At 46.3% G+C, this 14519-nt stretch overlaps 1 protein-coding gene across 2 annotated transcripts in view; it reads left to right on the top strand.

Moving 5' to 3' along the window:
- Cdhr3 (cadherin related family member 3) overlaps nt 1–14519 on the top strand; it is a 65375-nt gene that overhangs the window by 37787 nt on the left and 13069 nt on the right. For both annotated transcript variants that reach the window (XM_060366894.1, XM_060366889.1), the window contains exons 10-17: nt 720–822; nt 1567–1665; nt 3308–3534; nt 5957–6128; nt 7511–7758; nt 9951–10132; nt 12185–12240; nt 13578–13609. In XM_060366894.1, the coding sequence (XP_060222877.1) occupies nt 720–822; nt 1567–1665; nt 3308–3534; nt 5957–6128; nt 7511–7758; nt 9951–10132; nt 12185–12240; nt 13578–13609 (1119 nt within the window). The remainder of the gene's footprint in view (nt 1–719; nt 823–1566; nt 1666–3307; nt 3535–5956; nt 6129–7510; nt 7759–9950; nt 10133–12184; nt 12241–13577; nt 13610–14519) is intronic.

Genomic DNA, 14519 nt, shown 5'->3' with positions numbered 1-14519 from the left:
GCCTCTCGTCACGCAAGGTTCCCACTGCAGGGTGTGGGGGAAAGAGCAAAAGGGAAGGACTCGGCAAGCGGGTGGGTCTTGAGGGTGCTTCCAGTGGACCTTGGGGATGAGAGCAAGCTGCCCACCACCTTTCTCCTCAGTGTGCCTCTTTTCTACCTCCCATCTTAAGCCATCTTCAATCACCCAGAGATTAATGGTATCATAAAACAACTAATTTCTTTGTTGGGGAAATTCATATTTTTCTTAGGTTCTTAGTTCATAGCCACCATTTAAGATGTAGGAAGAACTGAATAGCATGACCATACAGGAGTGAACACTGTCGACATTTTGGTATATATCTTTTTCTTGTTTCTTTTTTCTGTGGTTTCATATAGAAACATACACATAATATGTGCATATATATATTTTTATATAAGCACACGTTAAATGGTGGAACTAGTTCTGTAAAAAGGTTTATAATTGGGCTTTTCTTCCACTGACCTCAGTGTGGGAACCTTGTTTGTTGGTAGTGCTAGCCCCATGGACATCTTTGGAAATCAATGTTTCTCCGCTGGTTCGTCCATCTGTCCATCATCTCAAAGCTCCTCAGGTGCCCTTGCAAGTGCTTTCTCAAAGGTTGCTGGCAATTTGCACACACACTAACTGTATGAAAACAGATGTGTCAGTTCAATAATAGGACTGTTTATCCCGTGTAATCTATTATCTCTGTTTCGGCCTAGTTGACTGGCGATCTAAATTATGAAAATCCAAGCAACCTTGCAGCTGGCAATAAGGACAGCATGATAATCCAGGTGCAAGACGCTGCCCCTCCATACTATAAAAGCAAGTATACCCTTTTAACGCACCTCATACGGCGTCTCCCTTGGGCATCAGTGACTGAACTGTACTAGGTACTTCCAGGTTTAGGACACAGGGCCTCCCTGCTAAGCCAATCCGGCCCCAACAGCTACTAAGTTCCTCTTGGCACTTGTGTGTTCTAAGGGTCTCTCAGCCTCCAGTCTTGCTCCCCTCCCACACAGCGTCACCATTTCTGTCCGTGACTTTTTAAAAATGTGAATCCCGATGTATCACCTCCTGTCAAGTTCATGTTTAGACCCGTGGGTTAGGCACGCAAGCACTTCCATGATCTGGTCACTGCCTAACTCCTCCCCTCCTCTCCAACTCCTCTCCAACCTGTACCTCCTCCCCTCCTCTCCAACTTTCCTTTTCTTCAGCGGTGCTGAGTCACTTGGGCCTGCCCTGAGGGAATCAAGGAGTTTTATACTGTAATGTGTTTGCACATGGCTAAAACCCTTCCTCCCATTCCGTACTACTGCTCCTTTCTGCACTGTCCCTATACCTCATTGTCCATCATTAGGCACTATCCCCATCACGTACTATTCCCCATTCCACACCGTCCCCATTCCACGCTGCCCCCTATCCATGTCAGGGAGCCTACGACTAAGCATCTTGAAGGCAGATTTCTACCTGTGTCCCAGAGCCCACACTCGCAAGGTGTTTTAAAAATGCTCACTGAACAAATGAGTACAGGTTGTGATTTCAGTTTGTTTCTGTTTCCATTTTTAGATAGCATCTACATTTCTATTCTAACGAGTCCAGAAAATGAATTTCCTCTTGTCTTTGATAGGCCGTCCTACATGTTTGATGTGTCAGAAACAAGACCAGGTAGGTTGGGGCCAGGTCGCAGATCATAGGCTCTTGCCAGGCTTCACCTGACTTCAAGCTCTGCAAAGGCCGCCTGGCTCCTGTCATATTGGTTTATTGCCCCTCCCCCCCAATGCTCTTGCCACTGCAGAGACCTCCAGGTGAAGCATGGATTTTGGAAACTTGATTAAATGCATTACTGTGAATGTCCCAATGCTTCCTTGTCTACCAGAGTCTGTTAACCCTACAATCCTCAGTGTTATAGACTTAAGTTTTTTTCCTTGTCTCTTCTGGCTCACTCAGAGTTGGATTTATCAACTAGGGGAAAGTTTCTTTACTTAAGGGCAAAAGAAGAGCATCTTCCCACTCTTCTTTAGTTCACTAGAAGTTGTTTTTTGTTTGTTTGTTTGTTTGTTTTCTGTTATTTGATACTCTGATTCTTACGGACTATTCTCCCATCAAGAAAATATTCTCCTGACTGGCATGGTGGCACCTATCTGTAATCTAGCATTTGGGAGATGAAGGCAAAAGAAACATGAGTTTAGGGCCATCTGCTCTTACATAGCAAGTTCGAAGTCAGTGTGGGCTACCTGAGACCCTGTCAGAACACACACAAGCACACACACACACACACCATAGAGAGAAAGAGAGAGAGAGAGGGCCCTTGTTCCCAGCTTCAGTTTTCTTCCCCTGACTTGAAGGTAATCAGTGTAAGCTTTCCATGTTGTCTAGCATATTCTGTCAAATGTCACACATTCTCCCCAGTCATGTACCCTAAGATCATGGGTATTTCTTCCATAATGAAAAGCAGAGCCAAATCAAAAGCAGAGCACCAACAAAATTATTCCTGTTCCTTTTATTCTCCTTACAGCAGTCCCTATTTTATGACATTATGTTTCAAAACAGAACACACAAAGACGGTCCAGGGGACACATTTAGTGCCTTACACTTGGCTCAGTGTGTTCTACATGTTCAATAGGACCAAGCTTTCATACACACACTGATCTCGCCACTTTGACCATTGTCTTTGGGTCACATACCTCATGTTAGCCTGTAGAATTGACTGACAGGGTCTCTGGCCCACAGCACTATAACTAACGATAAAAGAACTTCTACAGCACTAGCAGCTCAGAACCTCAGCAGCCCTACCAACACTCTTAAAAGAAGAAGTGGCAGAACTTAAACCGTCTACCCTCGGTGCTCATCAATTGCTATGTTCTTTTTCTCTTAGAGATTTCTGTGTTTGTATTTTATGTGTGTGGATGTTTTGCCTGCCTGTGTGTTAGCACACTGTGCGCCTGCAGAGGCCAGATCTCCCCAGAAGGGAGTCAGAGATTGTTGCCAGCCACCATGCAGCTGCTGAAAATCTACTCTGAGTCCTCTGAACAAGCAACAGGTGCTCTCGACCTCGGAGCCATCTCTCCAGCCCCAATAGCTCGTTACAGAAAATGTGAAAACTGTAAGAGACTTTTAGACATCGCTGCGGCAGAAAGCTGAGTTTGGGTTGGCATGCTCCTTTGCATTCTTTCAATTTAATACATAAATTTAACATCTAGAATGTACAGACTTCTGACAACCAGGAAGCTTGTCACAGTCTTGTCAGTGACAGCGAGGATGCCCCTGCCCCCAGGTCAGTACTAATCATTGTGCTCTCTCCTTGCAGCTAGAACCCGGGTTGGGCAGGTGCGAGCCACTGACGAAGACTTCCCCCAGAGTCAGGTGGTGTATTCCATCTCCGGAGGAGGGGCCAGCCTCCAGTACCCAAACATATTTTGGATTAATCCCAAGACAGGAGAACTTCAGCTAGTAACTAAGGCCGACCACGAAACCACTTCCGTCTATGTTCTCACAGTCGAGGCCACCAATGGCGAGGACTGGAGCTCAGTCACTGTGAGTGGGGATACTGGGTCTCTTCACACTCACCCAGCTGCTTGACTCGGGGTCTTCCTCACACCCCCAGCATGTGGCTACAGCGGGATGGGAGCGTAAAGAGAAGAGTAAGTAGCCCCTTAACTTGAGGCTCACATTTCCGAGTGACTGAGAGCGGTAGTGAAACTGACAGCAAGGTCCTGGAATATCCACTGAGGCCGCAAAACCGCTCTGTGGAACAAAGTTCCTTCCGGGGCCCTTTAAATCTCACTTTTCTTCTACAGGCTGGTGGTGAGTGATGAGCTGCCAGGGTGTTGTCGTTCTTAACCTCTTCCTGAAGCAGCCTTGCCTGTTTCTGTCCCACCCCCATGCACACCAGAGAGGGTAGATATCACAACCCTGCTGCCACTCAGCCTTGTGCCGTGATGATAAAAATCACCGGCTCCCAGTGAAGTACGGAGAGGTACCCTTTCACTCCTGGTTCTGAAACTTCATGCCCACCTGACTGGTCCTTTGGTGAGAGTGGCATATGGTGGGAATATGCGTTTGAGGCAATGCTCACATCTCAAGGGTCAGGAAGCAAATAGAGACCAGGCCAGGGTCTCACAATCCCTCCGAGAGTATCCCCTCAGTGACCTGCGGACCTCCCACAAGACCCTACCTCCCATAGTTATCACTCCATAGCAGTACCAGATTGGGCACAAGCCTTTGGCACATGAACCCTTGAGGGACCCATATCCAAACCCACTGCAGAGGCCTATTGCTGCATCGTTTCTCAGATGTTGAGGCCCTTGTTGAATGCAGATTCTCAATGAACAAGTGTGTGGGACCTGACTTCCCATCCCACAATAGACATGCTTCCCAAGGTTGCCCGTACTGCATACAAACATGCCACGAGGGCCTGTGGGGTGAGTGTTAGGATGCTCTGAGGGCCACACGATGGCCATAAAGATCCATCAGTAATGTGAAAAGGTTTGAGGGAAGTGACTGGGCTGGCAGCCCTGTGAGGTAGGGACAGCAACTGGCTTGCAGTGAGGAGACTGAATTCATTTCTTAGTCATGCTCCCAGTTTTCTGAGAGAGTATGGGCAAGTTTATCTCTGTGACCCTATTTCTGTGGAAAGTCACATGGTAAGCCAGTGCCGGATGGCTCAGTCCCTCTGGTGACCTGCTTTGAGTTAATGGGATGATGTCCTCAGTGATTCATGAGGTCCAGCATTCCTATCCAGGGAAAGCTGGAGATAATTGTGGTGTTCGTTGGGCTGTTCTGTTATCTTTTCTTTCTTTCTTTCTTTCTTTCTTTCTTTCTTTCTTTCTTTCTTTCTTTTCTTTTCTTTTCTTTCTTTTAAAGAGAGAAATGAATGGCCTCCACTCAGGGAACTGACTGGAATGACTATTTCAATTTATTCCCAGTCTCAGAAAGAGCTGAAATCCCTAAATTTCAAAAGTAGAATGAATACGACTCAATTCATAGCCTTTAAAAAGGGTGATGAGTTGATAGGATCACAAAAGTCCCTTCCAGGACTGAGACTGAGTCAGCAGGTGTCCCAGTCAGTCGACCAGGCCTGAGACACAGCCGTGGAAGAGCTGCCGGCCTGCGTGTGGCTGGTCATCTGGGGACTCAGTGCAGTTCTAAGAGCCCAGGCTGTGGATGAGACCCTGGCAAATCCAGGACCTTGCTCTAGCCCCTTCCTTCTTATGCCCGGCAGCATAGTAGAGTCAGCTGAAGACGATTCAGAAAGAGCTGGGGCCCCACCCTCCACAGACTCCATGTGGGCCCAAGAAAATGGATACAGGGTTGAGAACTAGTGTGATGTACACCAAAGTTAGAGGCTAGCTCCAGGTTCACAAAGACGGTGCTTAAGTAAGTATGTGCGTTTCCGTATGTCTATAGCCATTGTGGAGGGAATTTGGTTTCATCTGGGTGCATATGTGTGTATGTTTGTATATCTGCATATTCCACGTGTAGACATACACACACACAGAAGAGAAGCTAACAGCAAAGGATTTGGAGAAAGACAAAAGACAAAAGTACACTGAAATCTTTGCTCAGCCTCTCACTATTTGCGTGGTTCTAGGTCAATTACTTGCTGTCTCTCAGCTACCTTTTTCTCATCTGTAGATGGGAGCCATCACAATCTCTCTCACACATGAGGTTGTTTCAGTGGATTCATGCAGATTGCATATCCCACACAGTGAGTGCTCAGCACATTTTAGCTCTTAAGGCTTGGGCTGGTGAAATGGCTTAGAAGCAAAAGGCAATTTCTGCTAAACCTGGAAACTAGTTCAATCATTGGGATCTACGTGGGAAAAGGAAAGAACTGCCAGCCACAAGTTGTCCTCTGACTTCTGCCCACACAACACACACACACACACACACACACACACACACACACACTGAATAAAATGCAATGATGTCTTCAACCACCTTCCTACTGTTCTAGGTTACTGTGAACATCATTGGAGAAAATGATGAAAAGCCAGTATGCACCCCCAATTCCTATTTCATGGCCATCCCAGTGGATCTAAAAGTTGGTACAAACATTCAGAACTTCCAGCTGACATGTACTGACCTTGATTCGAGCCCCCGATCTCTCCGATACTCCATTGGCTCAGGTAGTGTACTTGGTATCATCAGTCTGGGCCATGCGGGGAGAAATGGGACAGAGGATCTTTGCTCGTATGCTGGTGTGGGCACAGTGTGGGGCTGGGTGGGCATCTTCTGCATGAAGAAGGGGGCTGAGGAACGTGATGCTTCCCGGCTCTCCATCAGCGTTCTGTCTCACTTGGTCCTCCCAAACCTCCCACAACCAGGATCACCACCACATGGTTCCAGGAAGGGTGAATCCTATTAATACATTACTCTCCCCAAATTCCCAGAATATAACGAGTGTAATTTAAAAAAAAAAAAATGTATTTCATCTTCTCAACTATCTCTGTTTCTGGGGGGAAAAAAAGCCGCTAGGGAAGGGACTCCCAGGCCTCTCTCAGGGTAAGAAGAGATTAAATAGATTAAATGCATTTTGAAATATGTCCTCAGCAATACTCTTCGGCTCCATTCATTTTTCTCTCTTTAAAAATATGCCATTGTGGGAAGGAGAGGGGAAAAAGGAGTACCCCTCAATGGAAATGAGACAAAAATAGCTCATCTAATGAAGTGCTGGGGCTAGAGATTTAAACCCAAACAAGCAGAACAATTCCACAGGAAAGACTGAAAATCCATCTTCACCGCCTGCCTGCTGAGCCTGGCAGAGCAGTGGGAGGCCTCCAAGCACCAGAGCCCAGAGGCAGACACCGCCTGGAGACCGGAGCGCTCAGGATGGAAATAAGCCATAGAGAGTCCTGAGCGCTTAAGAGCACTTTGCCGCTGAAGGAGTAAAAATTGCATCATCTGCTCCATTTACTGGTTTTCAGTCAGTAATGAATCTGAAGACACTGGAAGATGAGCAAGAACCACGCTTGGGCTGGCATTCTTCCCCCCCCCCCCAAGCACCTTCATGTTGTGGGCCCCAACAGAGCTGTGCGTGCGTGCGTGCAGGTGGGGTAAATTTACAAGGCCCTAGGCCTAAAGTCCTTGCAATATCAGGATGTGCCTTCGTGGGTCCTGTCACCCGCATGGCCAGACAGGCTCCACAGAGGCATATGGGGATCTTGGCCCATGGTTAGGGGTATGGCACCCTCTAGGGGCGTGTTGCCCACTCATTGGCCTCAGTAGGCATTACGTATGTTGCTATTAAATAAGTGCTGGGCGCTAAACTAGCAGGAGCTGCACCAGGCCAGTCAGCCCTTCTCCTGGTGGCCTTGGGAGAGCAGTGCCACGGTTCATTATCCAGTCCGTTCTCACTTGTAGGACATCACAGACCCAACCCTGTTACATAAAAAAATAAAGTGTGGGTATTTGAGGGAATAAAAACAAATGCAACTTCCTTCTAAATCTTCGTTTTATCCTCTTTTTATTTTTATTTTTTACCAACATCCTTGGGTCGACTCTCATTTAGGCAACATCAACAATCATTTCGCCTTCTCTCCCAATGCTGGCTCCAATGTCACACGCCTGCTTCTGGCATCTCCCTTTGACTATGGTAGCCTGGATATGGTCAGGGATTACCGGCTGCTTGTCTACATTACTGATGACAACTTGCTCTCTGGCAGAGCAAACGCCGAGGCTCTGGTTGAAACGGGGACAGTGACACTGAGTGTGAGAATCATTCCTCACCCAACCACGGTCGTCACCACAACTCCCAGGGTAAGGATCTGGGGACCTGTCATCTCCAGCCAGAAGTCCTTAGCATTGATAGCAACGGAACCCTTTGACCCAAAAGCATAAGACAGACAGAAAATTAAATTAAATAAAATAAAAAGTCGAGGCATTTGTTTAGAAGGGCCATTGCTTAGTAGATGGAAATGTGTGTAAGAGCCACTGACCTCTCACAGTAAAGAAGAATGTTCTGTGTGGGATCGTGTGGTATACCGAACACTGACCACTGTGGTAAAGATGGCATCACTGTGGGAAAAAACTGAATAGGCAACTTAAATTTGGAAATATTATTTCATCTCATAGTTTTTGAAATTTCAGAGGGAGGGAGAGCATCAGGGCAGAGAGTGTGAGGGAAGAAGCAGGGCAGAAAAGTCTCCCTGGGTGTACTTTCCTCCTCCATCCACCTCCCTTCCCCTCCCTCCCACTGCTTTTTTTCCTCCTCTTCTCCTTTTCCCTCCATCCACATCCCCGTCCTCTTATGATAGCATGCACCTTTAATCCCAGTAGGTAGAAGGCAGGTGAATCTCTTGAGTTTGAGGCTAGCCTGATCTACAGAGTAAGTTCCAGGACAGCCTTGGTTACACAGAGAAACCCTGTCCTGAAAAACAACCAACCAACCAACCAAAAGAACAAATAAATAAATGAAAAGAATAATGGACCCCAATAAATAGAGATAGAGGCATCCCTACACAGAGAGACCCTGTCCCAAACAAACAAACAAACAAACGAAGAAAGAAAGAAAGAAAGAAAAAGAAGGAAACAAAGAAAGAAAAGAAAAGAAAAATGGACCCAATTAAATAGAGACAGAGGCAGCCTTGTTGGCTTTCTTTTTGCACAGCAGTGACCAACCTGACAGAGAACTTGAAAGGAGGAAAGATTCACTTTGGCTGACAATTTTAGAAGGTTTGCAACCATGCTTGCTCTGTCATGTACCCTGGGGCAAAACATCCTAGCAGCAGGAGTGTGTGGTAGAGGAGGCCCTCACCTCATGGCTTACAAGAATCAGAGAGCTGGAAGGGGCCAGAAAGCACGCCTTTTGAGGCACACTCTCAGTGACCCAGTAGCTGTAGCCAGGCCCTGCCTCCTAAAACTTCCAGGACCCTATAAAATAGTGCTACCAGCTTTAGGAGCAAACAGCTCCCCGTGTGTAGGGGCCTCTCTTTGAATTTATTCAGTTACAGCTTTCTTTATGCTGTGTTTATGCTTATGTATACATGCCTGCATGTCTGTATGCACCCCATATGTGCAGATGCCCACAGAGGCCAGAAGAGGGCTTTGGGTTCCATGGAACTGCAGGCACAGGTGGTTGTGAGTTACCTGAGGTGGGTGCTGGGAACCAGACCCGAGTCCTCCTCAAAGCAATAAGTGCTCTTAGCTGCCTATCCATCTCCCCAGCTTCTCCTTTTGAGATTTTTATGGCTGTGTATATATGTAGGTAGGTGGGTATGTATTTGGTGTGTGACGGCGTTAGGAGTCCTGCTCTCCTTATACTTGGTGGGATCTAGGACTCAAACCCAGGTCATCAGACTTGGCAGCAAGCTCCTTTACCCACTGTGGGGGTTTCATACGCAAACCACAACAAACACTGAGGACCTTCGCTATGGATAGAGCTGGCAGGCTCTCCTTAGGAAGAAATTGCCAAGTCTCTGAGGTTTACAGCATAACCCACTGTGACATTTCCAATTCTGAAATCTCCATGACTTGTTTGTTATCTGTCTCCCACTCCGGGAAGCAGATTTCTGAACTTGAAGTTTCCCTGTGATCACAGCCCACTCATCTGGCAGTGGCAGCTGTATTGAGTGAACACTGAAAAGCCTACAAGGTGTTAAAAAAAATAAAAAGAAAACAGCTTTCGTGGCTCCTGCCTTCCCAGTGAGAGACAAGGGCTAAATTAGTCCCTGGATTATGCTGTGTTGCGCCAGAGAAATAGCTAGTGGACTTTTGAGTTTCCAAGGAAGGGAGAAAGCGTACTTAAGTGAAGAGCTGATTTTCAGTTCCCTAATATTTCTTGATTTTGATCTAATGGATAGAAGATAAATAGGCCATGGGTGGAAGACACGGGATCTGCAAGATCACAGACATCAGATTTGTACAACAGAAGCGAAGAGTAGTGCACTTGGGAATGCTAAATGTCAAAGATGCTTCCATCCCACTCCCTCTCCCCTCCTTTGTCCTTCAAGCCCAGGATTACCTACCAGATCCTCAGGAAAAACATGTACTCCCCATCAGCCTGGTATGTGCCATTCACCATCACTGTGGGCTCCATGATGCTTGTGGGTCTTCTGGGGTCCCTGCTGGTCCTGCTGGTCAAAGCCATCTACAGACATTGCCACTCCATGAGCAGGAAGGACAGGAAACCTGTGTAAGTTCTGGTGGGCTGGGACTTCCTTTGTGTGTTTTTGTACAGGGCAGGGTCCCTGGCTTCAGGAAGAGAATAGGAGATGAAGGGAAGGAAGAAATTCCAGCTGCCCTTGGGCTTGGAGTACCCACTTTGTCACTTCTGGGGGCCAGGACATTGGCCCTTTGGCTTTCTCTGGCAACTTACCCTGGGCCAAATGGGATCTAGTGGAAGTGGTCTGTCAGCCTTCTGGTGACCCTGGATAGCTCTTCAGAAAAGCCATACTGTGAGGAACAACGGAATATAATGTGCTTTTCTCTGAAAAGTATTTATGGAAAGGGATGGAGCTAAAGGGAGCAAAACAAACAACAAACAGATTAGGAGGTTAAGCTTCGGGCAGCAGTGCCACAGATGAGGCCTTGGTGTCATGAGACCACCTTTGGTCTCTTGCACATGACCGCATCCCCACAGTTATTACATGCCAGGGTTTGCTGTCCTTCTTTCCCTTGCTCACGCATGTGATCTTAAGAGAACCTGTGCATGCCACAGACTTCTCCTAGGGCCAGATTTATTCTCAGTAACTGTTGCAGGCAGAGTACAGTGGCTGTGAGCCAGGTGTTTTGGAGTTGGTCAAGTTCCAGGTTCAAATCTGAGCTCTCTTATTTTCTGGGCGCCTGACTTTGAGCACATGAGAAGCTCTCTAAGCATCCTTCTCTGTAAACCAAGCAGCTAACCAAGGGAATGCTTTCTTTGCCATGACAATGTTTTTAAAGTTGCTGCAGTTTTCATTTCATAGCCAAGACCCAGTAAGCTCAGGATTCTAGACCCCACACTTAACCATATGCCCAAATGTCCTGGGAGCTGGATGCTCTGATGTTGAGGCCCTCTCAATGGCAAAAATGAGTGAATGATAAGATTGAAATGCTTCTTAATAGCATTTGAGGATAGCTGGGAGTGGTGGTGCATGCCTGTAATCCCCACCCTTTGGGTACATGAGAACTCTGTAGCATCATTCTCTGTAAAACCAACCAGCTAACCAACAGAGGAAGAGGAAGAGGAAGGTGGATCTCTGAGTTTGAAGCCACCCTGCTCTACAAATTGAGTCCAGCCAAGGCTACACAAAAAAACCCTGTCTCAAAAAAAAAAATTTTTGTATTTGACGATTAACTGTAACTAACAAGTAATTTTGGATGAAAGATGGTATAAAAGGCATTAGCTTAAAATGTGCATTGCATTCTATTGGGGGAAGTTTGCACTATTGGCAACCTTGACTTCAGGTAAGAAATCCTTGAGCATCTGCTGAAATTTAAAAAAACACATTTTTGTTTGCATCCTGTTACAAAGTGAAAGACAGGGGAAAAAAAGGCCTACCTTGTTTCTAAGAGAGTCATATTTAATCAGGTAGGAATGATGATGACACATGTTAAATTTGGGTAGACATTCGTAAAAGACGAATGTGACCCAATAGACACCGCAGCTTCCATGCATATTGTAACTAAGTGGTAAATATGCGCCTTGAACCTGGTTGTTCCTACTCACATTCTAAATACAGTTCTCAGCATGGCCCAACCTAAAAAGAGAAAGTGGCTGGAAGTTCAGACTCAGACATGTACTCTCTGGAATTTAGTTGTACCACGTGGCAGCCAACACTTGTCAAATAGTGAGGAAAAAAACTTGAATTATTGAATCCAAGGTTGTTATGAGAAGGGCATTGGAGACCTAGTCCAGATCTTTCATGTTATAGGAAACTGAAGTCAATTGTCGGCTCTCTAGCCTCCCTACTGTGATCCAAGGCCTCTGGGGAGAAAATCAGGCAAAGAAGACTGGGCTGGTGGTCCCACTGGACTGGTTTTACCTTCATTGAAGTCACTGTATTTCCTGGAGTTGTAGGAAGCAATAGTTTCAAACTCTTAGACCCTCTATAGTTCCAGGCTATCAGTTGCCAGACTGGTTTGGAGCAGGGCTAGTAGCCAGAACTTTTGATCCCCATCTCTGGCCCATTTTCAAACTAGTCCCACATTCCTAGAAAACAGTTGCCTGGATGCCCTCTGTTATCATGTGTGCATATCTCTGTAGGATACTGTCCTGTCAATTAATGCTCACTTTTTCCCCCCATAGGACAAAGAAAGAAGGTATGTACAGTCCATGTTTTCATGATTTTGTTTTGTTTTCTTTTTCTGTTTTTTGCTTGCACTCAAATTTGGGTTCAATCAGGGAATATCCGTGTCTTAAATGGGGAAGCCAAGGGCATATAAAGGGCAGGGTGCAGGGTACCTGGTGCCTTGGGCTTTCTTGGCCCACTCACTTTGGCCTTGCCTTTTTCTACCATGCTCATCTCTGGTCAGCTCAGTTTAATCATCTAGGTCTATCTCTCACAGAACCCAGTTTGGCCATAATAGTTCAGCACATGTTACGCACAGCCAGCGGACTACTACCCACGGAGAGGGTGAGCACTCTCAGGGACAGGAAATGCTCTGTCTTGAACAAGTGCCTCCTTTGAAAGGACAGTGACACTTTCTCCTCTGATTGTAATGGATTTGATCATTTTTCACAGAGCCCATTAGGTGAGACTGATTAATTGGTAAGCTGAGCAAGATCTACAGAGAACCTCAGGCCCAAGGAGATACCTCATCCTAATCCTGCCCAAGATTGCCACCTCAGGGTGATTCCAAGATATGGGAAGAGACAGGGCATAGAATTGTAAATTCTATAATTAAAAAAAAAGTTTGCTTAAGTCATTCCACCCATGGGGTATGCTGATATGCACAGAGTACAGAAAAGCAGGGTTCAAAGTTTGATTATAATGGTTACTGATCCTGTGGAGAGAGAGTGTTTTAATAACACAAATGGCATAGACTGCCTCCAATCCTAGTTTTTTTTTAAATAGATTTATTCATTTTGTTTTGTGTAAGGGCTGGCCTGCATATGTATATGAACATATACACATGCTGATGTCCTCAGAGGTCAGAAGAGGGCATTGGAGCCCTGGAATGGAGTAGTGGATGTTTCTGAACCACCACCTGGGTGCTAGGAATTGAACCTGGGTCCTTTGCAAGAAGAGTAAAAAGTGCTCTTTACCACTAAGCCATCTCTCCAGCCCCAAACTTAGTTACTTTTAACCAAGATATAGGGAATGAATGTAAAAAAAAAAAAAAAATCCCTTGTAATGAACATACAGTCTTTCTTTCTTATCTCTAAACCAATTTGAGAGCTAATTTCCTAAGACTAGTATTAATAATCTGGAAAAAAAAGTTTTAAAAATTAAATCACATACTGTGCATAAATATGTATGTTTTCTGAGAAAACTGAAAGCTGTTGACTAACAGGTCTACAGAAAAAACAAAAACAAAAACGAACAGACACCTTTGTCATGTCTGTAAGATTGAAGTCAAAGCCTGTGGGGGTGGAACTTTAAGGTCCGTTTAGCATCTTAAGAAGCTTCAATGCTGGCCTGTTCTCTTCCCTGCAGACATGAAGAATTTGAAGAGAGAGGCTGTGGTGGTAAGTGTGGTCAGCTGCAGGAACCTTGCCCAGGGCCTGGGTAGTGGCACCCTGTCAAGTGTGCACGCGCGCACACAAACACACACACACACACACACACACACACACACACATACACACACAGAAGGCAGGGCCTGGAGGAGTATTTGTGCATTCTGGGGGGCTCAGGCATTTGGCCGCTGACACAGCTTGCTGCATGGCAAATTCCTGATAGGATTCCTCCCCTCACTGACTGTGTCTGCTGAAGTGTTTGCTCTGGGTTTCATAAATATTGAGTAGTGGTGTTTATTACCCACACCAGCTCCCCACCAGGGTACGCGGGGGAAGCCGAGCTTAACGACCAGAACTGGAACTGCAGCGTTCCACAGAATTTAATTTTTCTCGACTCAGCCTTTCGAGAAGGTGCACAGCTTGGGACGGGGCTTGGCTCTACCTGCCCCTTGGCCACGATGTGACCCTGAAAGCTCCCAAGCCTTTGGAAACTTCAGGGTCCTCACCATGAAGGGGAAGGGAGGACACCCACTGCGAGGCAAGAGCTGGGGACCTCTCTTGAAGACCCTCAGACATCTCACTCTGTGAGGCACAGGGGTGGGCTAGAGACACTGTTTTGTTGCTCTTTGGCTGTGACAAAACTGAAGGCAACTTTTAAATGATTTATTTGGGGCTCAGAGTTCCGGAGGACTTGAGTCCATGATCATTGTGGTGGGGGGGCATGACAGCGGGCAAGCAGGCATGGTACTGGAGCAGTAGCTGAGAGCTTGAGAGAGCCATGAAGGAGAGAGGGAGGGGTGTGGGGTGGGAACACCATGGGCTTTTGAAACCTGAAATCCCACCCCTCCTAGTGACACACCTCCTCCAATAAGGCCACACCTCCTAATCCTTTCCAAACAGTTCTACCAAATGAGACCAA

Source organism: Meriones unguiculatus, chromosome 1 (assembly GCF_030254825.1).
Source record: "Meriones unguiculatus strain TT.TT164.6M chromosome 1, Bangor_MerUng_6.1, whole genome shotgun sequence".
Classification (NCBI taxonomy): Eukaryota; Metazoa; Chordata; class Mammalia; order Rodentia; family Muridae; genus Meriones; species Meriones unguiculatus.
This window is presented reverse-complemented; position numbering and strand designations above follow the sequence as displayed.